At 40.5% G+C, this 25,196-nt stretch overlaps 1 protein-coding gene and 2 long non-coding RNA genes across 4 annotated transcripts in view; 1 reads left to right on the top strand and 2 right to left on the bottom strand.

Annotated features, from left to right (window-relative positions):
• Gfrl (Glial cell line-derived neurotrophic family receptor-like) overlaps nucleotides 1-25,196 on the top strand; it is a 117,873-nt gene that overhangs the window by 14,320 nt on the left and 78,357 nt on the right. The window contains exon 2 of the mRNA XM_070206800.1: nucleotides 2,161-2,258. Coding sequence (XP_070062901.1) covers nucleotides 2,216-2,258 — 43 coding nt within the window. The 5' untranslated portion in view covers nucleotides 2,161-2,215. The remainder of the gene's footprint in view (nucleotides 1-2,160; nucleotides 2,259-25,196) is intronic.
• On the bottom strand, nucleotides 11,882-13,849 carry LOC116651237 (uncharacterized). Its single transcript, XR_011416089.1, has 2 exons — nucleotides 12,565-13,849; nucleotides 11,882-12,256 (listed from the first exon to the last, which is right to left on the bottom strand). It is a non-coding gene; the product is annotated as an uncharacterized lncRNA (long non-coding RNA).
• On the bottom strand, nucleotides 14,396-23,518 carry LOC116652157 (uncharacterized). 2 transcript variants are annotated; one of them, XR_011416087.1, is made up of 3 exons: nucleotides 22,702-23,518; nucleotides 15,079-22,393; nucleotides 14,396-14,770 (listed from the first exon to the last, which is right to left on the bottom strand). It is a non-coding gene; the product is annotated as an uncharacterized lncRNA (long non-coding RNA). The 2 variants fall into 2 exon arrangements; XR_011416088.1 differs by lacking the exon at nucleotides 14,396-14,770 and having other exon boundaries at nucleotides 14,791-15,368; nucleotides 15,420-22,393.

Here is a 25,196-nt window from a genome sequence, read left to right as displayed (position 1 = left end):
TGCGAAAAGGCCAGATAAATTGGGTGTTATTATAACCAAGTTCATTCGGCCAGCTGAAGGGGTGGTCTGAAACGAATTAATGTGCTCAGCTGTGTGGAAGACGCACGCAGCCAAAGATGCACGGCTTTAAAGCATGTTTTAGTCCGATAGTCGATAGTGGGACCGATGTTTGGTCCACAGCTGACTTAATATTGTATAACTTAACAGGAAGAGAGCTAATGCATTTATTTTCTCTTGAAATATGCGTATTAAAATTGGCATTAAATTATAAAATTGTCAAAGGAGTCAGCTGGGCCAAAAAGATTGTGTATGTATTGTATTCCCTTTTAAGATTTTATTAAAATTAAGCAACTGTGTTCTTAAAAATGATTTGGCATATGATTTGGCATTTATCATTATTACATGTTATTCTTAATATTACTAATCAAATATGTTACATTGCATATGTGTGCAAGGGCATTAAATCTTCTAAGCTCTAAAAACTACACTTTTTTTGTTTAAATAAAATTCTTCTCATACGACGTGTGTTTCGCATCTTAATATTACGATAACTGCAATTGGAGTCAATGATGGAAAATGTGCATTAATTATGGCCAAAATGGATACTCGCGGGGATACCATTTCAGCATTGGCTTTCCGCCTTCTGGTTCAGTGCATGCATTAATGTATTCATTAGCATTTGCATAGATAATATGATTTCAAGAATTTAAATCAATATGCTGAGTTCATTAATTATCATAAATACACAAATACCTTCCAAATACCCCGCCAATGTGTAAATCAATTATGAAATTACGTAAATAATAATCCCGATTGGTACACACGAGTTTAATTGAGTTAAATTGATTCCTTAAAGAGATTCGCGGCTTTGTTACGCAGTTGCGATACTGAAAGTTTTGCCTTGGCAAATAATTCTGTATTGATATATATTTATATTTCAAAAATAGTAAAGTCATTCTTTTCTATTTATTATTATCATTTCTTCTATTTAGTATTAAAACAAATTTATTAAATAATTAAAGGATTGGATAATGTACCGTCTAACCAAAACCTGAACCACATATCACTTGATTTGATATTTTAAATATGTTTTGCTAAGCAATTATTTGGTTTTTATGTCTTAGGATATTAAAAAATTGATTGAGCTTATTCAAATTTAAGAAGATGCCAGGAAGCAAGGCTAGAACTTAAGATTGACTTTATGGATGTGCTTCACGAATCGCACCCTTAAGCGAGGCAGTGGTTCAAACAGTGAACCGAATTGCAATTCACATTTGTTGCACTTGTAGAAAGCATTCAATTGAAAAAAAATATCTTTAAGGCATTAATGTTTAACTACGATTTATCTACAAAATTGTTTAAAGAGCCACTCAAGTCGCAGTGCTTATATTCGTATTGAATGTTGCATGGCCATTTGATCTGTTGCCACAAACAGGCGCTTCAAAGTGCTTCGTGCAACTCAACTATTTAGAATTTGCACTGCTAAAAATGCGCATAATTTTTGCAGCATTTTGTTTTTGTCACAAAATGACAAACATTGTTTGGGCAAGGAAATGATTTGAAATTGACCGAAGGAAAAAAAGAAAATGCAGTTTGTTTTTCATCGTTTTCCATTTGATTGCACAAATGCAAATTGTAAATATTTATTTCCATCTGTATATTATGCAACCAGTACCAGCTGGTGCTTTGCAAATGGTAATTATACCCTGAACCCATTAAAAATGGGTATATGGGTATATCGTATTTGTGCAAAATCCAAATGTTTGTAACAGGCATAAGGAAGTATCTCCGACCCTATAAAGTATATATATTCTTGATCAGTATCAATAGCCGAGTCGATCTAGCCAAGTCCGTCTGTCTGTCCGTCCGTCCGTCGGTATGTATGAACGAAAGGATCTCAGAATCTATATGAGCTGGAGACTTCAAATTTTAGATAGAAGCAATCGATAAAAATCGATATCGATATCGTGTTTTTTGGGCAATTTTGGTAAATTATAAGAGCTAGAGTCACCAAACTTCTAAAATAGAATATATATCTGCATTTAATGTTGGAAGAAGAGGGTTCAGGGTATCCCCTAGTCGGGAGCTCCCAACTAGAACCTCTTACTTGTTTATTTAATTAACATTGCGCCTATATTTCAATTCTCATTCTTTTTCCAGGCGAAACAAGTTACTATATATACTGGGCTTCATTTGAGCAACAACTGATGACAACATGTTGAAACCGATAACCGTGATTATTGGAATTTTTTATTTGGGTGAGTTGTGTTTTCTGTGCAGAATTTTTTTGCAGGCCTTGGCCATTTGCATGATTAATTTCTTTAATTGAAATTCGGCATGCGAAATGCTTGCGACAAAACGAGTGACCAATTAATTAATCAAATTTGCCGGTTAAACGGTTTGTGCGTGAATATTTTTTGCTAATTAAACTGAATGAAATCTCTGATAAATGGTTATTTGATTGTATTTACGGTTGTGACATGTTTTTTGAGGTTTTTATATAACAATTTTCCATTTGCCAATTTCATTTCGAAATTCAATTAATTTCGCAGGTTGCGAGCATAGTGGCTCCAAAACTGTGTTATGGATTTATTCAGGAACCGACTCTAACTTTCTTAGCGAGTGCCTCAACCAGAGCTTTCAGTATATGAGCTTTTAGGCAGAAAGCAAACATTTTGGTTTCAGACCATGCTAAGCAAATGTACAAAAGCTTCACTTAACGAAGTGTACAAACTTGACAAATACTCGAATTTCGAAAAATTCAACGGATTTTTTTGGGCGAGACTTTTCCTTGGGCTGTGTCTTAGGTAAGGGAAATTGATTCCACACTAAACGAAAGGGCTCAAAGCTATACTAACTTATCGATATTATATCGAGACTTATCGATTTAGCTTTCTAAATGGCTAACGTATAATGCAAATTCAAATATTTTATGCAAAATATGAGATTGATAATGGTTTATTGCATGATACTATTTGGGAAGATTGAGATACGCATGTAGTTGCTGATTATTTATGACCATAAAAGCGCTGGAATACTTAAGGAGTTTCCACCCTCATGTTTGATATTAAAGCTATTAAATTGGCACATTAGAATAAGTTATTGCTTCGGAATACGTTATTATTGTCAGCAACATAACTTTTACAACGCTTCCATTAAAAATTAGAAAAGAAAGTCGCACGAGGGTGGAAAAATAACCGAAAGCAAACAGCAAACTATAATTATGTTTATCTTAATTATATTGCGTGACGTAAGTTTCTTATTAAGCAGCAAAAGCAACAAAGTCGCAGTCACATAGTCACCTGCCACAACAATCAAGCCCCATATATACGAGAAGCCCTTATGGAATTATTACCACATGCGAAAACCCCTGCAGAAGCCCGCACTCCGCTCACCCACTCCCCTTGCCCACCCACTTTCAGTCTTTTCAAACACACCCCCGGGAGTCGCAGACTTAGTCGCAGTCGCAGTTGGAGTTGGAGTCGCGTGTGGGAATCACAGCACGCTCCAGCAAGTCGCCACCAAGTGGTCAAGTGGCGCCTTCGCCCTTAGCTTTATTTGCATATAAAGCGCGTGGTGGCGCCAGCAAAGAATTGCCAGTGGGTTGTGGACCTCCATCCCCCTCCGCCACAAGTTTGTAAGTTTGTTTTTGATTTCTTGCGCCTCGCCGTCCCCGAAAGGTATGCTAAGAAATTAAGCACGTTGGCTGCTTGCGTGTCGGGCTGCCCGGGCGTATGCGCAATGCAAAGCAAATGTGTGACCCTTATGACACACGCAAATCAAAGTGCACGTCATTACCTTGATTCCCAACGACCCGTTACCTGGCTGGGGTCGTAACTCTGGGCGAATCAAGTCGAGTCGAGTCGAGTTGAGTCCGAGTCGCATCGAGTCGAGTCCGAGTCCAAGTTGAGTCAAGTGGCAGAAATTGATTGTCAGCGCTTATCGAATGCAAATAATGTCCAACGACAGGCAATCCCTTGAGGCGCTCTTGATCCATTTCATTTATGTTAATCAAAGCCGGGCAAAATCAATTGCTCAGCATTACAATAGTAAATAGAGGAAGAGGAAGAGACAGCAGCAGCAGCAGCAGCAGCAGCAGCAGCAGCAGCAGCAGCAGCATGCGGCCAATGGTGGCTGTGATAAATCAAAACAATTAAGTCGCTTTAAATTGAGACCGAATCAAAGAGAAGCCGCGCCATAAACTGCGTAGCATTAACCAAAGTCTCAAGTGGGGCTAATAAGCTTGAGACAGCGCTAATTTTACCCTCATTAAACAAACTGACATGGCAGACAAGTTGAGGCCAAGGCAGAAACTCTCTTTACTGGCAACTGGTAACTGGTAACAGGCAACGTTTTAGAGGCTCAATAAACCCGAACCCGTGCTGGCCGACCCCATCGACCGAACTTGTCTCGACCAAAAAAAAAAAAAGGCTGGCTGCGAGCGTTGCCGTTGCCATTGCCATTTTGGCAGTCATTAACGGCAAACTGCTTCATCATTTAATAACCCAAAAGTGAGCTGGTTAAATGCCGAGGCAGCCACGGCTGTTGGCCCCAAAAGCAACCAATGCTAACCTCCAACACATACACACACACACATACACACAAAGAGATCCACAACAGCTTGAGCACCGAACAAAAAAAAAAAAAAAAAGGAGAAATGGCGTAGAACATGCCACACTTATTTTTATAGATTTCATTTTAACGCCGAAAAGGCAAACGCATCAAGACGGCCCGCTACCCGGACCCCTTGCCACGCCCGCCAACAGTTAATGTTTGTGTATTCTTGCTAGCTACGTTTCCTTGGCAAGCGCATAGCTGGCATGCCTACATCAAATTGGCAAGGCGTCAAGCCAGCCAGCCAGCCAGCCAACCAGCCAGGCAGCTGGTGAGCAAGCCAAAAGGGTGAAAAAAGGGTTCATTATGGCAATTTGCTTAAGCTCGTATGCCCAAAAGTGTTCCCAACCCAAAACAACCCACCAGGTTTAAGGGAGGCCTATGGAAACTTGGAGCTTGTGTCTTTTCTCCCGTTCTCCTTCTTTATTTTTTTTTTGCGGGCATCTTTAAAGCCTACGCAGCGAAAAACGCGCGCATAATTTGGCGGATTTTTTTGGGCCTCTTCTTGGGAAGGCGTCCGCTTGGCCATTTCGCACACATTGCGCCGGCAAAGTTCATAAAATATAATGATAAGCAGCATTCGGCTTGGCCTGGTCAATGCTGGAATGTGTTTTGGCTCTTAAGGCTGGCTCACGCGCTACCCAATGCTGCAGTTCAATGCACCCCAGCGGCGGCTTTCCCGGCAGTTGCCCTCATCCAAGGTGCCCCTGTAACATGCCTTTCTTACGCCCAGCTCGGCTTTTGCTTACCCATTGATATTTATGACTTGATTTCGGTGAGGCACATACATTTTTTAATTGCTCATTTCTTTATGGCGCTTTCGATTGCTGTACGGTGAAATATTTGAAAATGCACCTAAGTGCATAAGGCAGTTTGTGCGACAATTGCAGCCGCACTTGAATAATACACGAAACCCACGCGATTTGAAACACACGCTGCTAATGCAAGTTTTATATGCATTAATGACATTAGCTTAAAGTTGGAGAAATGCTTAGAATAAGCCCTTGGGAAGAAAAATCTTTTATAGCAGAACGTTTCTGCATTTGTTATTTGTTATTTTCAAAAACTGTTGACAAATTGTTACAAACGCCACTGCCAAGCTCAATTAGCTCGGAGCTAATCCCCTCTCCTCCCCTCATTACTGAATCATCAATTTAGTAAATTTAGCTTTGAAGCTTTTATGACATTTTTTTCAGAAGCCTATAAATACTTTTATTTTCTAACCACAAGGATTTAACAAGCAAATTAAATGTTTAGCAAATATTAAAATTTTCTTAAATGTATTTATAGGCCCTTATTAATCTAATCTACAAACTTTTCCAAACTTAAAATTAATCCAAGGTCATAAAAGTCTTATAAAGGGCCTAAATAAGCTTACGAGGTAGATTAATTACTTAATCATATATTTTGCAAGTGGTTAACAAAGCTTTCAGGAGCTTTAAGCCCAACTTTATTAATATGCTGTGGATCTTATGAATATATTCTTAGTTTAAGGACTTGAAAGTGAGCGTTAAGCTTTTAAGAGCTTTAAGAGCTTTATTATAAAACTTTGAGGAACATACAATTTTAAATGCGCATTTTCTTTGTCCTTTTTGTAATCTAATCTATGAACGCAACTTTAACCAAATGTCATTCGACTCAAGCCATAAATGTCGCCTTTGCCCAGTTGTCGTCTGTGGTCGCCGGAAGTCAACCGCAAGCCCGCGGCTTGGGTTGGCGTGTTCTGTTTTCTGTCGTTTTTATTTCTTGTGCGTTTGCGTTATGCTTAATTATATTTGCATGTGCCTGAACAATTGCTGGCGGGCTAGGCTGTGCATGAGATTGTGGCTTGAAAATCGTCTGGAGCTACGCATTTCAAATATTGTTAACTGCGCTTCAGAGTAGCTCCGTCATCCGGCAAGCACTCGACTGGGCAGTCAGTGAGAGTTAGTGGAGCAGACAGGCGACATGGCTGACGCTTTATTTCAATGTCCTTGCGTCATCGTTGACTGTTATCCTGGGCGAATATTGTCAACGACATGATTTGTCAGCCTCAGTCGCGTTTAATGAAGCACCCGATTTGGATTGCGGCTTTGATCGATTGCCCAGCACGTTCTCTGACATTGTCAACCAGCTGGTGTGGTCCTCCTGTCCGTCGTTATAGTTGTTGTTTTTGTTGTTTGCCCATTAATGGGTAATAAGTAAATTGCGTGCTGGTCGCTGGCCGCTGGCCGCGTCACATTCGCAGTGATTGCTCACTTTTCGACACTGTCGTCTCGACTTTCAGCGAATAAAGCGTTCGACGTTTGACGTCTGACCGTTCAGGACATGAACTGACGACAACTCCTGAAGTGGCCCGACGTGCCCGACCATTAATCAACGCAGACAACAGAGGTGGGTGAGGGCAGTCGCGGCAGGTGTTGGCTCGCCACTGGGCGTGTTTCAGCTATTTGTAAATTCCGTTTGCATTTTCAATTTTTCTTATAATATTATTATGAAGACATTTCGTGTCGATGGCTGCAGTCGTAGCTGAAGCACACGGCGTATGCGTAACGTATTGTTTAGTCGACATTTGGCGTTTTGTGTGCCAAGTAATTAGTGGCAATAGCAACGGGAAAGAGGCTAGGGCTGGGACTGCCGCCGAGCCAGGCAACGGCCAATATGGTTATAATGTTTGTTTTGGAGGTTGCTTCCTGCCACATCACGAGCCCGTAAGCCCACTAAGACCCGATTCATTATTCACGATATAGTTTGCCAGCCGCCTAATCTCTGCGTGTACGAGTAGGTTTGAGTGTTTATTCAAATTAAGGTCAAAGTCGGCTTGCTAGCTGCATATGTGTGTGTGTGTGTGTGTGTGTGTGAGTATGCGTGTGTATGGGTGTGTGCCTCCCTTGGCTAATGTTGTTTTCAGTGGCAATTTATGTTTTCAGTGGCATTTAATCAGTCGAGCCTTGAGGAAATTTGCACATTTATCGCCGCTTCGGCCTCCATGGCGTATGCATATCACTTTTCGTATATTGTATGTCCCTTGCTATATCCTTGGCTATAGCCAAGCGTATATCCTTCGCATTGAATCTAAATTGTTTTATGCCTTTCGCTGGGGCATCCCTTGACAGTCGTTTGCGCCTTTTGTTGCCGTTGTTGTATTGTTGTTGTTGTTTCCACCGCCAAATATGCTAAACAGATAAAATTCGATTCGATTTCGTTTTCGTTATTCAACATTCACTTTACAGTTTGTAGTCTTCAGCTTACAGTTTGTACCAAGGACAGAGCTGTGGCAGGGCTGGGCCAGCAGCGAACTTAATTTATCTATGCCCAATTCCAGGGCGCACATTCCTCACTTTAAAATATTTTCGCTTGATTTTACAATTTCTTATGGCATCAATTTGGGAACATTTTGTGCAAGTAAAATTATTGCGAGGCGTGAATATTACGAATGCTTTACGAACGGCTTCTACCGATTCTAAAAAATGGACTACTGCATTTGCATTTAATTTAAATGCTGCATAGAAGTTTTCATTATTGAAAATACTTTTAAATCATTCTACGACTGTGTTTAATATAAAAAAACAAATGTTGGGATTTTACCCAATCTTCCCGACACAAAAAATTAATAAAATATAAATAAATCTAACCAAAAATGTGACTGATTATAAATCAAATTTTAAATTGAATATGCGAATAGAGTAATGGATGAATATTCGATTGCTTTTACTTTCATTTGCTGTCAACAGACAAGTAAAATGCCTAAAATGTGTAGTTTGGCGGGGGTAAAAGTGTAAACAGTGTTTGCGCCTAGACCACATGCCAATGACAGAGTTGCCACTTTTGGCTTTCAGCAAGCAAAGCTGACAACACTAATGAGACACCGCCCAACGCTCTCTGTTGCAACTTTATGGCATTTGTTTTATGCAGTTTTTACATGGCCTTCTGTTTCTGCTCATTTTTCGTGTGCTGCAAACTTTGACATAATTCTGGACAGGGCTGACAGGTTTTGGGCCAAAGCCAGCAAGTAACCAAAAAAAAAATGATATACATATAATATATATACATATATATATATATAGCATAGTGGGAGAGGAAAGTTTTTGGTGTTGCAACTGGTTTTTTTTACCATGCAGCTGTTTTTTGTTTTTGCACAGCCAGCAAAAGTTGATAACGAGCAGGTGTTAAAATGTGACCAAGTGTAGGCTGCTGGGTGATGCCTCCACCCGCACCGCCTACGGCTGCCTGCCAGCCTGCTCTGGTGATTACAAGTTGTTGACACTTTACAGTTTGTGGCGACAACTCAAAGCAAAAACAAAGTTGCCCCCGCTGCCGCTGCCACTCCCGCTGCTGCTGCTCCTGGTGGGTGCTGATGGATGATGGTGGGTGCTGTGTCCATGGGCAACATGCCGCAGCATTCGTCCCGCAGCTGGGCTCGTCCTTGTGCTTGTCTTAAGCCCATTTGAGCTGCCAGCTTGTTTGTGGCTGTCACGCAGCGTTGCCAGAGTGTGTTGTGTGAATTGGCTGGCCATATTCAGCAATGGCAATGCATATTTGCTGTCACGTCTCCCCCTTGTAACCGAGCCAAGCCCCTTACCCTCTACAGGTCTCCGCCTCCTCATCGCATAGCTTTATAGCATTACAAGTTTAAGAGCCTCAACGCCATACGTTGACTTTTTAATGAGCTTTCGGGCGGGCAATTTGCCGAGAGGTGAAATAACGTAACGAACTGCAGACACACATAGATGCACGCATATGTGTGTGTGTGTGGCGTGTGTGAGGGAGGCGGAGGCATGGCCCAAACACCCCATCCGCAATACGAACACATTTGTGATCAGTGCCCAAGTCGAATATCATTTCACATATCGTTAAAATTCGTTTAGGCCCAGCATACAAATTGCTACATTTCCGCTAAAATTTTGAGGCAGAAACACGCCTCCACCCACTGGCCGTACCATGCACCAAACACTTTGAAAATTTCCTGCGTGTTCTGCGGTGGCATCAGCTTCGTTGACTCTAAATTGAATGAAATTGAAAAATTCAACGCAACAGCAATTCCATTACACGTTTTTCCAGGCTCATTTTCACCGCGTTTGCCAAGCCCCGCCCAGCCTCTCACCTGCTTGACTCCAAATTTATTCATTACATGCAATTTTTTTTACGCTGCTTTCACTTTCGTTTATCTGGTTTCTCGTATTTCTCAAGCTTTTCGCTTTCACTCAGCCCTGCTCGCCGCCTCCTCCCCCACAGTCGTCGTTGTCTGGCGCATTAGGCTGGCAATCAGAAATCATGTGTGAAATACAAAAAAAAAAAGAAAATAATTTCGCTGCGAAGTAAAATGAAAATCGCTGTGCGAACAGGAAAAAGAAAAACAAAAACAAGGCCGTCGCCGTTGCCACAGGGCCTATAGAGGCATTTATCTTTAAGAGCTTGTGCCAGTACCTGTTCAGGAAGGTGTCCATGTGTGTGTGTGTGTGTGTGTGTGCGTGTATCTTCAATTACATTGGCAATTGCTGCGGTAACAACACCGGAATGTATCGTCGGCGTCTGGGCGTGGCCAACATCTGGATACGTCCATTCTGCGCACAACTAATCAATATGCATAAATAAATAAACGTTTACAAATACTCAGAAGCAGGAGCTGCACAAGCAGCAGCAACAACAGCCGAGGCAGAAGTAGAAGCAGGAGCTAGCCACATGGCATTATCTGAAGCTCTCCGGGATGCATCACATTTTACATTTGCAATCTGCATTTTATAAATATTTTTATGCGCAATCAACAATGGCAGCCATCGGTTAGATATCCAGCTTCCGCTTCTGCTGCAGCTCCTGCTGTGCGACATGTTGAGCATTTCAAATGCGTTGCACAGTTTCCTTTTAATGTCTAATATAAATGCCCGCTGTCACGCATTGACTCTGTGGGCTGTCGTCAATAAGCGTTCGATATGTGGCAGTCCTGTGACAGGAGCTACCCCTTGGCTTATATTGCATTTGACATGCGTTGGGCGATTGCAATTGCCGACTTATGCTTATCGCATAAGCAAATAGAAATTACCAAGAAATGTCCTTCTATTGAAACCGCAACTGTAGCCACATCCCTTAAGCCGCTTTGTCCGTATCCATATTATGTTTGTTTGCACTGTAATTTGCTGCCAGGAAATGCGTTTGTTTCTTATTTGTATGCTTGGTATAGGAATCATATGTAGGTAAATTGCTCAGGACGTTTCTAACAGTTGTCGATCAAAATTAAAGATAATTAATATAGTCCTAGTAAATTTATCTTTATGTTTCTCTCTCTCATAATCTAATAAAACTCATTCGATAATCATGATACTGTTCGAAAGTATTAAAGTATACTAATGCAAATGAATTAAATTCAGAATAGAAAATCTGTGAACAAGGCAAAACGCCCTCCTTCTAGCCTTCGTACTAGTGTGCTAGATATACTTAAGACACGAAATTTGCTTGGGATTTTGGCACACATATTAAAGTCATCAATTTTGAACGCATTTTTTATATGGACAGAAAATGATTTAATTGTAGACAGCATTTAAGGCAGGTCTCTCAAAAACTGAATCAATAACAAAGAATATTTATATGAAGCCCAGCTGTGTGCGCGAATGTTTGTTTTTGTTACTCACTTAAGTGTATGTATGTATGCATGTAATTTTGGTTAGTTGATGTCGCCCACAAACTTGCATACTAAATAAGCCGCCACCTTGTTGGGTGGGGCAACCTCATGCATTCCACATTTGCAGTCGGCAGCCTGTAATGGTGGGGAGGTTCGGGTTCAGTTTTTTTGCCTTTCGTTTGGCCATCTACCAAAAATAAAAAAACAAACGGCCGTGGCTGTTGCCTAACCGGGTGCATAGGGATTGGAGGTTCGCACTTCTTGCTAATACTCGGACAATAGCTCGTCGGACTGGTCGGGGTTTTTTCCTTTCCCTTTTGCACTTACCATAAACACATAGTTTAAGTGCGATCAAAAAAAATAAAAAAAAACTTATTGATTTAAGTAAATCCATTGAAACAAAAAAAAACCGGATTCTAGTATGGGTACCATTAATGTGTTCCGACCGAACACCCAAATTCAAACTATTCAATTTCGCGTAAGTGAGAGAACTAAGGTGTTGATCGTCTCTCTTTCTCTTTACCCTCCCTACCTTGACAAGCAAAAAAAAAATGGAATGTGGATGCTTGTCCCTATTTCAGGTTCTTAAACCATCACTATAAATTGCAAGCGGCTAACATGGGTACTTGACAGATAAAACAATTAATTATGGAATTAGGATATCATATCATATAAGCTAATATAATTCGTTTATTCACGCATTGTTCAATTTTGTTGCCAATTAATAGCAAGGTGAGTATAACTCTATTTACAAGAAAAAATATACAGTTTCCAAACAAAATTTGAATCCAAAGTTAATATGATGAATGTGCAATAACTAGTTTAAATCCCATAAAGAAATTAAGGGGAAGGAGAAATTCACCAACATTATCTTGAGACTTGACGGATAGTAATTAATTTACCGTCTTGCTAAATTAACTGCATTTAAATGTTCATGTGTGTATATAACTACATATATCTATAGGCATTGGTTTAAACTCTTACTCACGCGATATCCTTCGAAGCAGACGTTGGGCCCAATGTATACGACGATTATGATCGCTGTTGCTAAATATTACAAAAGAAATTTATAAGTATATAAACACATGTATATATATATATATATATATATATATATATATGAGCAACGGTCAAGGTCGGTGGTGTAGGAATTTCCTCTCGCTTTAACTTATTTAGGCATATTCATTGCACATTTTGTTTTAAAGAAATTAGTAAAAGAAAAAAAAAATTAAAGGAAATAAAAATTAAAACTAAGGATCTATTAGCCGTCCATCTTGGCAACGTTAAACAATTAATGGAATTATATGGCAATGCTGCTAAGCAAGCGAAAGGGGTACACCAAAAGTAATACAGACTCGGCTCCTTTGTTACTCTCTGCAGGTTACACTATATGCTTAGTGCATGCGGTCCCGATGGTGCTGCATAAATAGTAAGCGTTTCACCCGCTTGACGCCGTTTTCCGAGGCTATGCCAGATGTTGTTCTTCGCAAGACAGCGGCTGATAAGTAAAATAGCAACAAAATTGGTTCTGCTGGGTTGCTAAGTGCGACACGTGCTCTTGGTGTTGCCCTTGTCTGGTCCGATCTCCCCCTCTGGTAGTGCCGACTAGTACGTCTAAATCTAGTCAACTGAGCAGGCACGGAAACTGTGGAAGCCTTAATTAGTTCCAAGTCTCAACACTAGCACATATAAATACCTTTTCTTTAAGGGTCACCCCGAATCACAATTAGGTTAGTGGGTCGAGTTGTTATGAAGGTTTTTGGTTTCTATTAGCGTACCAAAAGAACACTTCCAAACTGTACCACAATTGCAGCCTTGGTCGTTGATGTCTTTGCAAAAATTATTTGCAAAGAAAGAAAAAATGTTATGAACTTAACTCGCACGCGCTTCAAATATATCTGACATGCTGAGCTGTACTTTTAACCTTTACTACTTCCCAACGACAAAAAAAATAAGGAAGCTTTCAAAAGCTCTACATCACGCGATTATATTTTAAAACGGTACTATGGCCTGATCTTATCACCTTTTTCCTCTCTATTCGCCCTATTCGGTTGCGCATGCCCTCAGCTGTGCAATAAACGAAGAATTGGCTTCCAGCGCGGTCGGTAAAGCAGTAACTAAACTAGAGCAGCTGATCAACAAGCAGATTCGTTTGGGGAGTGCAAAGCAGCCACTACACCACAGTTTATGCAGCGCTACTTGCTAGCGGGACATAAACTGAAATAACTATAATAACTGTTGGGTTAGAACTTGTTACTAGTTTGTATATCTTTGAGATGAAAAGTACCGATGCATTTACCTGTTTCATTAGCTAGTTGATAGTAGGCTGGGCTGACTTTTTGTACAACAATCGCCGGAATGAAAACTGGTGCAAGCTTAGAACTAAACTTCTTTTGCGCGTTACTCTGACAAAAATTGCGGGCGAAGACTTTCGTACCGGCAGTAAGACTTATGTTTCGGCTGCGCAAATTATATATCTTAGCATTTCTATTATGTGACTGAGCTACATTGTCTTTAGCTATCTGACGGATTACTTGTAAGGCTGTGGGCCTCTCAATAGCAGTGTCTTCGGACAAGAGGTTAAGTCGCTTTAGCAAGTCATAGTCTTTACCGTTTAACATCATATTCTGTCCAAACGCTAAAAAAGCAGCTGTAATGGTGGTGAGGTTCGGGTTCAGTTTTTGCCTTTCGTTTGGCCATCTACCAAAAATAAAAAAAACAAACGGCCGTGGCTGTTGCCTAACCGGGTGCATAGGGATTGGAGGTTCGCACTTCTTGCTAATACTCGGACAATAGCTCGTCGGACTGGTCGGGGTTTTTTCCTTTCCCTTTTGCACTTACCATAAACACATAGTTTAAGTGCGATCAAAAAAAATAAAAAAAAACTTATTGATTTAAGTAAATCCATTGAAACAAAAAAAAACCGGATTCTAGTATGGGTACCATTAATGTGTTCCGACCGAACACCCAAATTCAAACTATTCAATTTCGCGTAAGTGAGAGAACTAAGGTGTTGATCGTCTCTCTTTCTCTTTACCCTCCCTACCTTGACAAGCAAAAAAAAAATGGAATGTGGATGCTTGTCCCTATTTCAGGTTCTTAAACCATCACTATAAATTGCAAGCGGCTAACATGGGTACTTGACAGATAAAACAATTAATTATGGAATTAGGATATCATATCATATAAGCTAATATAATTCGTTTATTCACGCATTGTTCAATTTTGTTGCCAATTAATAGCAAGGTGAGTATAACTCTATTTACAAGAAAAAATATACAGTTTCCAAACAAAATTTGAATCCAAAGTTAATATGATGAATGTGCAATAACTAGTTTAAATCCCATAAAGAAATTAAGGGGAAGGAGAAATTCACCAACATTATCTTGAGACTTGACGGATAGTAATTAATTTACCGTCTTGCTAAATTAACTGCATTTAAATGTTCATGTGTGTATATAACTACATATATCTATAGGCATTGGTTTAAACTCTTACTCACGCGATATCCTTCGAAGCAGACGTTGGGCCCAATGTATACGACGATTATGATCGCTGTTGCTAAATATTACAAAAGAAATTTATAAGTATATAAACACATGTATATATATATATATATATATATATATATATATGAGCAACGGTCAAGGTCGGTGGTGTAGGAATTTCCTCTCGCTTTAACTTATTTAGGCATATTCATTGCACATTTTGTTTTAAAGAAATTAGTAAAAGAAAAAAAAAATTAAAGGAAATAAAAATTAAAACTAAGGATCTATTAGCCGTCCATCTTGGCAACGTTAAACAATTAATGGAATTATATGGCAATGCTGCTAAGCAAGCGAAAGGGGTACACCAAAAGTAATACAGACTCGGCTCCTTTGTTACTCTCTGCAGGTTACACTATATGCTTAGTGCATGCGGTCCCGATGGTGCTGCATAAATAGTAAGCGTTTCACCCGCTTGACGCCGTTTTCCGAGGCTATGCCAGATGTTGTTCTTCGCAAGACAGCGGCTGATAAGTAAAATAGCAACAAAATTGGTTCTGCTGGGTTGCTAAGTGCGACACGTGCTCTTGGTGTTGCCCTTGTCTGGTCCGATCTCCCCCTCTGGTAGTGCCGACTAGTACGTCTAAATCTAGTCAACTGAGCAGGCACGGAAACTGTGGAAGCCTTAATTAGTTCCAAGTCTCAACACTAGCACATATAAATACCTTTTCTTTAAGGGTCACCCCGAATCACAATTAGGTTAGTGGGTCGAGTTGTTATGAAGGTTTTTGGTTTCTATTAGCGTACCAAAAGAACACTTCCAAACTGTACCACAATTGCAGCCTTGGTCGTTGATGTCTTTGCAAAAATTATTTGCAAAGAAAGAAAAAATGTTATGAACTTAACTCGCACGCGCTTCAAATATATCTGACATGCTGAGCTGTACTTTTAACCTTTACTACTTCCCAACGACAAAAAAAATAAGGAAGCTTTCAAAAGCTCTACATCACGCGATTATATTTTAAAACGGTACTATGGCCTGATCTTATCACCTTTTTCCTCTCTATTCGCCCTATTCGGTTGCGCATGCCCTCAGCTGTGCAATAAACGAAGAATTGGCTTCCAGCGCGGTCGGTAAAGCAGTAACTAAACTAGAGCAGCTGATCAACAAGCAGATTCGTTTGGGGAGTGCAAAGCAGCCACTACACCACAGTTTATGCAGCGCTACTTGCTAGCGGGACATAAACTGAAATAACTATAATAACTGTTGGGTTAGAACTTGTTACTAGTTTGTATATCTTTGAGATGAAAAGTACCGATGCATTTACCTGTTTCATTAGCTAGTTGATAGTAGGCTGGGCTGACTTTTTGTACAACAATCGCCGGAATGAAAACTGGTGCAAGCTTAGAACTAAACTTCTTTTGCGCGTTACTCTGACAAAAATTGCGGGCGAAGACTTTCGTACCGGCAGTAAGACTTATGTTTCGGCTGCGCAAATTATATATCTTAGCATTTCTATTATGTGACTGAGCTACATTGTCTTTAGCTATCTGACGGATTACTTGTAAGGCTGTGGGCCTCTCAATAGCAGTGTCTTCGGACAAGAGGTTAAGTCGCTTTAGCAAGTCATAGTCTTTACCGTTTAACATCATATTCTGTCCAAACGCTAAAAAATATGGAGAGTACCCTGTACTTTGGTGAACGCTGGCTCTCAAGGCAGCACAAATGGCGTACAGCTTTTTATCCCAATTTGAATGATCTTTTCCGATATAGGCTCTAATAGCCGCTAATACTGATCTATTTACTCGCTCACTCGCATTACTTTGTGGCGAGTATATTGCCGTTCGAATGTGGATGATTCCATACCGGGTAAGAAAAGCTTTAAAGACACTAGAAATGAACTGAGAGCCATTGTCGGTCAGAATAGTTTCTGGCACGCCGAAAGTGCAAAACAGTGCGTTTTCTAGATAGTCGATAATTTTGTTGGTAGTAAACGCGCGAAGAGGCCACATAAAATGAAATTTAGTATTGTGGTCTACAACCATCAGGAGACCTATATTGCCGTTCTTGGACCGAGGATATGGCCCTAGAAGATCCATGTAGAGCTTCTGAAATGGCCGTTCTGACGTCATAGGCTTGCCCATTGGAGGTCTCAACACTACATTGGGGCTTTTCGTTTGCCGACAAACTTTACAATTGACTATATATTCATGAATTTGGGCCGACATTTTTGGCCAAAACAAGTATCTCTTGAGTTTCTCTATTGTTTTTCCGATGCCACTGTGTGCAGCGTTAGGGGGATTGTGGGCTCTCTCTATCACTTGTATGGTGAGAGACGAAGGTATCCAGAGTTTCCAGGATTGTTTCTCCTGAATGCTATATCCCGTCGCTGGCTCAGTACGTTTATATATAAAACCGTCGATTATCTGTAAATCCGGTAATCTGGATTGGTTAGAAGAAATACTGTCTATCAGATCCAGATAGTTTGGCGATTTGAATTCGGGTGAAGACAGGTCAACTATGGGACCTTGCTCCTCGAATTCCGCAAGCTCTGTCTCATTTTGACGCGATAGCGCATCAGCGACAACATTTTGTGTACCGCTACGATGCGAGACTTTAAACTTGAAGCCCTGTAATTTGATCACCCATCTACCTTGACGTCCTCTGAGATCCTTCTGTCTCATGAGCCATTGTAAGGAAGCATGATCAGTTATTACTTCGAAGTCCTGTCCTTCTATATACGCTCTAAATTTAAAAATACCTCTTATTACGGCTAAGCATTCCAGATCGGTCACACTATAATTCCGTTGGGCCTTTGACAGTTTCTCTGACATGTATGCTATTGGAGCCTCCTCTTCCTGTTCATTTAGTTGAGCTAGAACGCATCCTAAACCAGTTGTGCTAGCATCGCAAACTAATCTAAAAGGTTTTGAGAAGTCGGGTGTAGCCAATACAGGTGCAGAAGTTAAAAGTGTTTTTTAAGGTGTTGAAAGCGGAATCAGCATCAGTGTTCCATTTCAATACTTTCGATTTCTTTAGCAACTCTGTAAGCGGAAAGCTAACTGTTGCATAATGATTAACGAAACGTCTATACCATCCAGCGAGTCCAAGAAAACGTCTCAGTTGTTTTACACTTTTTGGTACAGGGAATTCGTTAATAGCTTGTATTTTGCTAGGGTCCGTCTTTAGTTGACCATACCCAATTATAAAGCCCAAATATTTAATTTCCCGCATACAAAATTTTGATTTTGCGATGTTGATTGTCAAGTTCGCTTTACGCAAGTGCAGCGCTACTTCCTGCAAAAGCAACATATGCGAATCGAAGTCCTCTGATAGCAGAAGTAAATCATCTAAGTAGACAAATACGCGGGTCCGCAAATGGGCTGGTATCACGCGTTCCATTAGTCTACAAAGCGTTTGAGGAGCGTTACACAATCCAAACGGCATTACTTTGTATTGAAATAATGGACGATTAGGGACTGTAAAAGCGGTATACTGACGTGATTTTTCTTCTAGGGGTATCTGCCAGAATGCGTGCTTCATATCGAGGCCCGTTATATATTTAGCCGGCGGCAGACGACTAAGAATTCCGTCGATATGGGGTAGAGGGTACGCATCTTTACGAGTGTACTTATTTATGACTCGAGAATCTAGACACAGCCTGTTTTTATCCTTTCTTTGCACAAGGACGCAGTTGCTGCTCCAGGGGCTATGCGATACCTCTATTATATCTAAAGCTAGCATTTTCTCGATCTCGTCAAACATTAGCTTTTCAACGGCTGGCGAAATAGGCCAATGTCTTTGTTTGACGGGGGTCACATTATCTATTTCAATGCGATGTTCGATTAACTCAGTGCGTCCTAATCCTTCCTTTTCATAAGAATAGAAATTAGAAATGATCGAATTTAATCGTGACTTTTCTTCAGCGGTTAGCTGATGCATTTTCGCTGTTTCCTGGATATCCTGTTCGTTACTGTTGTCTAATTCATTTACGGACTCATCAGGACGAATTAAATTCGTTAACAGTCCAAAGTCCTGCCAAAAATTTATGCCTAAGTAAACATCTTGTTTCAAATCGGGTATAACATAAAAATCAACATTATGCACTTGTTTTCGAAATTCAACTTTAAGTGTCAGTTTGCCTACCACTGGGCAAATAGCGTTGTTAGCTGTTCGGATTGATCCAGAGCATTTGCGCGCTTTGGGATGTGACAACAGTGACTTAGCTGCAACATTACCGAGGCAACTAATCGTCGCTCCGGAATCTAATAATGCTACATATTTTTCTCCCTCTAGGCTTAACTCAGTGTACAAGCGGTTATCTGAGCTCATAAACACTGATTGAACGAGCTTCTTACGAAGACTTTTAATATTTTTCCAGAATTTCCTAAGTCGAACAGTAGAGCGTTTTGGCCGACTGAGAAATTCGATGGGTTCTATGCTGCTAAAAATTCGTCTTCGTGTGTCAAGATAGTGTTTTACTCTAATATGGTACGGTACGTACTTATTTTCAATATCAGTTTGAGTTGCAGTCTCGGCGACTGAACATGTATTTGCCATATAAGTTGTAAATATAGTATTTGGAGTTGATTGCTCCAAACTACCATATGACTGTATTTCTGGCAAGGACTTTATTCTTTTGTGGGATGCGTCAAACTGGTGTTGGTCTGCGCATCCCGCTTCCGGTTTCCCAAAAGATTGCATTTGCTACAATTGGGTTTAAAAGTATTTTTAGCACCGCAACCGTAGCAGAATATACGCCTTTCTCCCATGCAGTCATCGAATCGGTGTCCCACTTTATCGCAATTCCAGCACACTATTTTCTTGTTCTGTATTTCTGAAATATTATCTTCTATATCATTATTTTCCAGTAACTCAGAGACATTACCTCTACCGTATTTGGTTCGATTGGGAAACGAGCCAGTTTCTCTACAGAAACTTTCATGTTTCTTAACTTCCTCTCTTAATTCTGCTCGAGTTCTAATCTTCAAATGCAATAGTTCGTACCTGAGCGCTGTTCTCGCATTGCGTTTTAATAGGTCAACAAGCTTGTCTTCGCTTATTTCGTTAGATAATTGGCTAACCAGGCCTTCAATCGCTGATTGAAAATCATCAAATGTCTCCTGATCTTTCTGGCGTCTTTTCCTAATTAGTTCCCACAAGTCAAAGTCGTCTTTAACGTCCTCGAATCTAAGTCGGAAATCCGTACAGAAAGCCAACCAGGTATACTGTGGGTTTTTCTTGTGGAAGCTCCAAAACCAATCATTGGCTTTCCCGAAGAAAAGTAAATGAAGATTGTCACAAAGCAGCCTATAGTCGCCGTTCAAATTTTGAGCCGTTAATGAACGAATTCGATACAAGAATTCATCTATCTGCATAGAGTCTTTCGAACCGTCAAATTTAAGTCGCCAGGTTTGCATAATGCTAGCTGCTTTTTCTGAACTCAAACTTGAGTTTGATCGATTGCTACCTCTGGGGCTGTATGGTCCGCAGTCAAGGGGTATGTCAGAGTTCTGGGCACTATTAGGGAGAGTATCAGCACCTAATCCCCTTGGAGACTGAACTAATCTAGAGCGTGTTGATTCAGCTTGCTCACTTCGTACATTTAATGTTGCTAACTTCTCTTGCAGTGATTGTTCAACAGAAGCTTTAATAACGTTTTTGAGTTCTGCTATTAAAGTCCTTTGCTGAGATTGTAGAGCTTCGTTGATATAGGTAATTGTCTCTACATTTGGACCATTGTCCACTGACTTATTTCCGTTGCTGCCTAAAGACATGCAACTACCTAAATATTCTCTATGATTTCGATTCATAGACCTAGTTTGCATACTTCGCTTGGGCGTGGCTCCTCGCCCTTTTCCGAATCGCTGACCTCTCCTGATACCTGTAGTAGTCGAACCATCTTGGCAAGGTAGAGTATTTCGCGATAGAGTTTCGTCTGTTTCAGCATTACCAGCTGAGTGTAACTCCGCTGCCAGTGTATTGTTCATAAATATTAGTTGCCCTGGGTTGCAATCTGCCTCACATACTGGACATTTTGGGGTTGTCTTTAGTGTATTGCTTATGCAAACGTCGTGAAAACGGTGTTGACAAGGAGTAGTCGCAGATAGCTGTTCTGCTTGCAATTGCTCATGGCAAATGCCACAAAATGGATCTTGCGCGTTAATCGCTGCAACTATGCTCTCTGTGCTTCGTCTCACTGCCATAATGAATGCAAACTTTTGCTTGTTTCCAAACAACAAAAGGAAAACTAAATAGGACTTGTATTATTAAGTCTTGGTTATTTATTCTATCTGTCTTTTTCCCACACGTTATTGCTTACAATCCTTAAGCAAACCTGAGTAGTTGAATTTGTGCTATTTATTTTACTGGAGTCTATTTCTGATTTGGATTTTTACTGCTCATGGACTACTAGACAACATCCGAAATATTTCCAGTTTGTTGTAATTCCAAATAGTCCTTGAAACAATTAACCCAAATTTGATTATTATTCCCTCTTTTCCGATCTTACCCGCTGCTTAAAGTACTAGTAATTAATTGTGGTCGACTAATCCAGCAATGCCTGAATTACAATCGCAAATTCCTACAACTAACTACTGTCTGAACACAACGTATTTTCCCGAGAAAGGGGCCTAACAGGGTAATTAAAAAATAATAGGTAGTAATTGATATGGTATAACTTCGAGTTTCGATTGGGGATTGTTGTGCACTAGGTGTTAGTCGTGCTTACGCAAGAAGTAAAAGTTTTACGTTCTTGCTAGGGTCCCACGTGTTGGGCGCCATATATGTAATGGTGGGGGAGGTTCGGGTTCAGTTTTTTTGCCTTTCGTTTGGCCATCTACCAAAAATAAAAAAACAAACGGCCGTGGCTGTTGCCTAACCGGGTGCATAGGGATTGGAGGTTCGCACTTCTTGCTAATACTCGGACAATAGCTCGTCGGACTGGTCGGGGTTTTTTCCTTTCCCTTTTGCACTTACCATAAACACATAGTTTAAGTGCGATCAAAAAAAATAAAAAAAAACTTATTGATTTAAGTAAATCCATTGAAACAAAAAAAAACCGGATTCTAGTATGGGTACCATTAATGTGTTCCGACCGAACACCCAAATTCAAACTATTCAATTTCGCGTAAGTGAGAGAACTAAGGTGTTGATCGTCTCTCTTTCTCTTTACCCTCCCTACCTTGACAAGCAAAAAAAAAATGGAATGTGGATGCTTGTCCCTATTTCAGGTTCTTAAACCATCACTATAAATTGCAAGCGGCTAACATGGGTACTTGACAGATAAAACAATTAATTATGGAATTAGGATATCATATCATATAAGCTAATATAATTCGTTTATTCACGCATTGTTCAATTTTGTTGCCAATTAATAGCAAGGTGAGTATAACTCTATTTACAAGAAAAAATATACAGTTTCCAAACAAAATTTGAATCCAAAGTTAATATGATGAATGTGCAATAACTAGTTTAAATCCCATAAAGAAATTAAGGGGAAGGAGAAATTCACCAACATTATCTTGAGACTTGACGGATAGTAATTAATTTACCGTCTTGCTAAATTAACTGCATTTAAATGTTCATGTGTGTATATAACTACATATATCTATAGGCATTGGTTTAAACTCTTACTCACGCGATATCCTTCGAAGCAGACGTTGGGCCCAATGTATACGACGATTATGATCGCTGTTGCTAAATATTACAAAAGAAATTTATAAGTATATAAACACATGTATATATATATATATATATATATATATATATATGAGCAACGGTCAAGGTCGGTGGTGTAGGAATTTCCTCTCGCTTTAACTTATTTAGGCATATTCATTGCACATTTTGTTTTAAAGAAATTAGTAAAAGAAAAAAAAAATTAAAGGAAATAAAAATTAAAACTAAGGATCTATTAGCCGTCCATCTTGGCAACGTTAAACAATTAATGGAATTATATGGCAATGCTGCTAAGCAAGCGAAAGGGGTACACCAAAAGTAATACAGACTCGGCTCCTTTGTTACTCTCTGCAGGTTACACTATATGCTTAGTGCATGCGGTCCCGATGGTGCTGCATAAATAGTAAGCGTTTCACCCGCTTGACGCCGTTTTCCGAGGCTATGCCAGATGTTGTTCTTCGCAAGACAGCGGCTGATAAGTAAAATAGCAACAAAATTGGTTCTGCTGGGTTGCTAAGTGCGACACGTGCTCTTGGTGTTGCCCTTGTCTGGTCCGATCTCCCCCTCTGGTAGTGCCGACTAGTACGTCTAAATCTAGTCAACTGAGCAGGCACGGAAACTGTGGAAGCCTTAATTAGTTCCAAGTCTCAACACTAGCACATATAAATACCTTTTCTTTAAGGGTCACCCCGAATCACAATTAGGTTAGTGGGTCGAGTTGTTATGAAGGTTTTTGGTTTCTATTAGCGTACCAAAAGAACACTTCCAAACTGTACCACAATTGCAGCCTTGGTCGTTGATGTCTTTGCAAAAATTATTTGCAAAGAAAGAAAAAATGTTATGAACTTAACTCGCACGCGCTTCAAATATATCTGACATGCTGAGCTGTACTTTTAACCTTTACTACTTCCCAACGACAAAAAAAATAAGGAAGCTTTCAAAAGCTCTACATCACGCGATTATATTTTAAAACGGTACTATGGCCTGATCTTATCACCTTTTTCCTCTCTATTCGCCCTATTCGGTTGCGCATGCCCTCAGCTGTGCAATAAACGAAGAATTGGCTTCCAGCGCGGTCGGTAAAGCAGTAACTAAACTAGAGCAGCTGATCAACAAGCAGATTCGTTTGGGGAGTGCAAAGCAGCCACTACAAGCCGCCACTCATTTGTTTTCTTTTGCGCCCAAAGGCGAGTCTGAACAAGAAGCAGACGCAGAAGAAGTAGGAGAAGCCAAAGCCAGGACATGCTCAGTCACACCCTCTCACACACACACATACTCACACACAGCTAGACACACGCAATTACGGCCGCAGAGCATTGTTGCAATTGCACGGGAAATAGACTTTTTGAATGCGAATGCGTTGCACATGTCGTAAGGAATACGCTTAGAAAAAGTTGCCGTACAAATGAAAGCAAAAAAATCTAGAATCCCGCAGCAATACGTTTCTTTTCATTTTCGTTTTCTTTTTCTATTTTATTTACATTTCTTTTCTTTTTCTCAGCTTGGTGCAAGCAATTTCTGGCTTTTTGTGTTTTTGCTTTTACTTTACAGTTGCAAGTAGGTTTTTTTGTTGTTTTTTGCTAACTTTCGGCCCGAAACACGACACGAGTGGGGGAGAGCCACAGAGAGCGGCTGAGAGACAACTGCTTGCTATTCCACATGCAACATGCCGCATCCTACTTTTGTGGTTGCTCTTGTTCTCCGGGCTACCATTGTTGTTGTGCGTGTTAGTGTTGTTAGTGGGCCCCGTCTACAAGTTTCTTCATGTTGTCAACGTTGTTGCTGCTGCTACAGTTCACGTTATTGTTGTTATTGTTGCTGCTGCTGCTGCTGTAATTTGTTGTAGTTTGCGGTCGCTGATGCTGTCTCTAAATCCATGCTACTTAAATTGTCCCTAAAATCCTCGTGGCAATTCTTTCGCCATGAAGCACATGCAGCTTTTGTGTGCTGTATGAGAATTTAATGACATTCTTAAGTTGTCATCAGTGGTTCAGAGGCTGGCAGCCCACGAGTCGACACGACTCGACTCGACTCGACTCGACTTGACTCGGCGAGCTGCATCCGCACTGAAAACTGGAACTCAAATAGGTACTGGCATTGCCTTTTGCCCATGCCTGCCATACAGCCAGCCTCCTTTGCTTGCCGACGTTGTTATCCTTGTCGCTGTCGTGGTTGCTGTTGTTGGTGGTGCGCTGAGAATATTAAATTGACTGGGAGCAAGAAAATGAGTAGAATCATTAGCGTAGACTCTATGCAGCAGCCGCACAAACACCGACCTCTCGAAACGGCGCCCACATATTGTGCAATCGCTGAAGCTGCCCCTGCTGCACCTGCTCCAGGCTCCCAGCACCATCCCAGCCTCCATCTGCTGCCATGTCGTCTTTTGAAGATGAAGTCATATCAGCATTAGTGTCTACTGTTTGTTGGCCGCTTTCGGCTATGTTGGGCTGTCGGCTTTCCTGTTTTATTTTTTTGGGCGCATTTCCTTCTTACCAGCCAAGAGGATAGCAACAAAGAGGTTGGGTCGGGGCCGCGGCAGGAGACATGTGCATGCATTTGTATTTTTGGGGTCAGATCTCAGATATGAGGCATGTAAGTAGTTGGATATGATTGTGTGTAGCGTTGCCCAGGGGCACAGCGAGGCGAATTTAATTTCAATTTAGGACCAAAACATTTTCGCTGTGCCTGTCAAGTATTTTCCATTTGCTATTTCCCATTTGCCCATTTTCCATTTGCATTTATTTTTGCGCTGCATGCGCAAATCTTTGCTATTTGTACAAGAGACAGCCGCTGACTAGAAAAAGCCGCGCGCATTTGAATATGC

Source organism: Drosophila virilis, chromosome 2, assembly GCF_030788295.1.
Source record: "Drosophila virilis strain 15010-1051.87 chromosome 2, Dvir_AGI_RSII-ME, whole genome shotgun sequence".
NCBI lineage: Eukaryota > Metazoa > Arthropoda > Insecta > Diptera > Drosophilidae > Drosophila > Drosophila virilis.
This window is presented reverse-complemented; position numbering and strand designations above follow the sequence as displayed.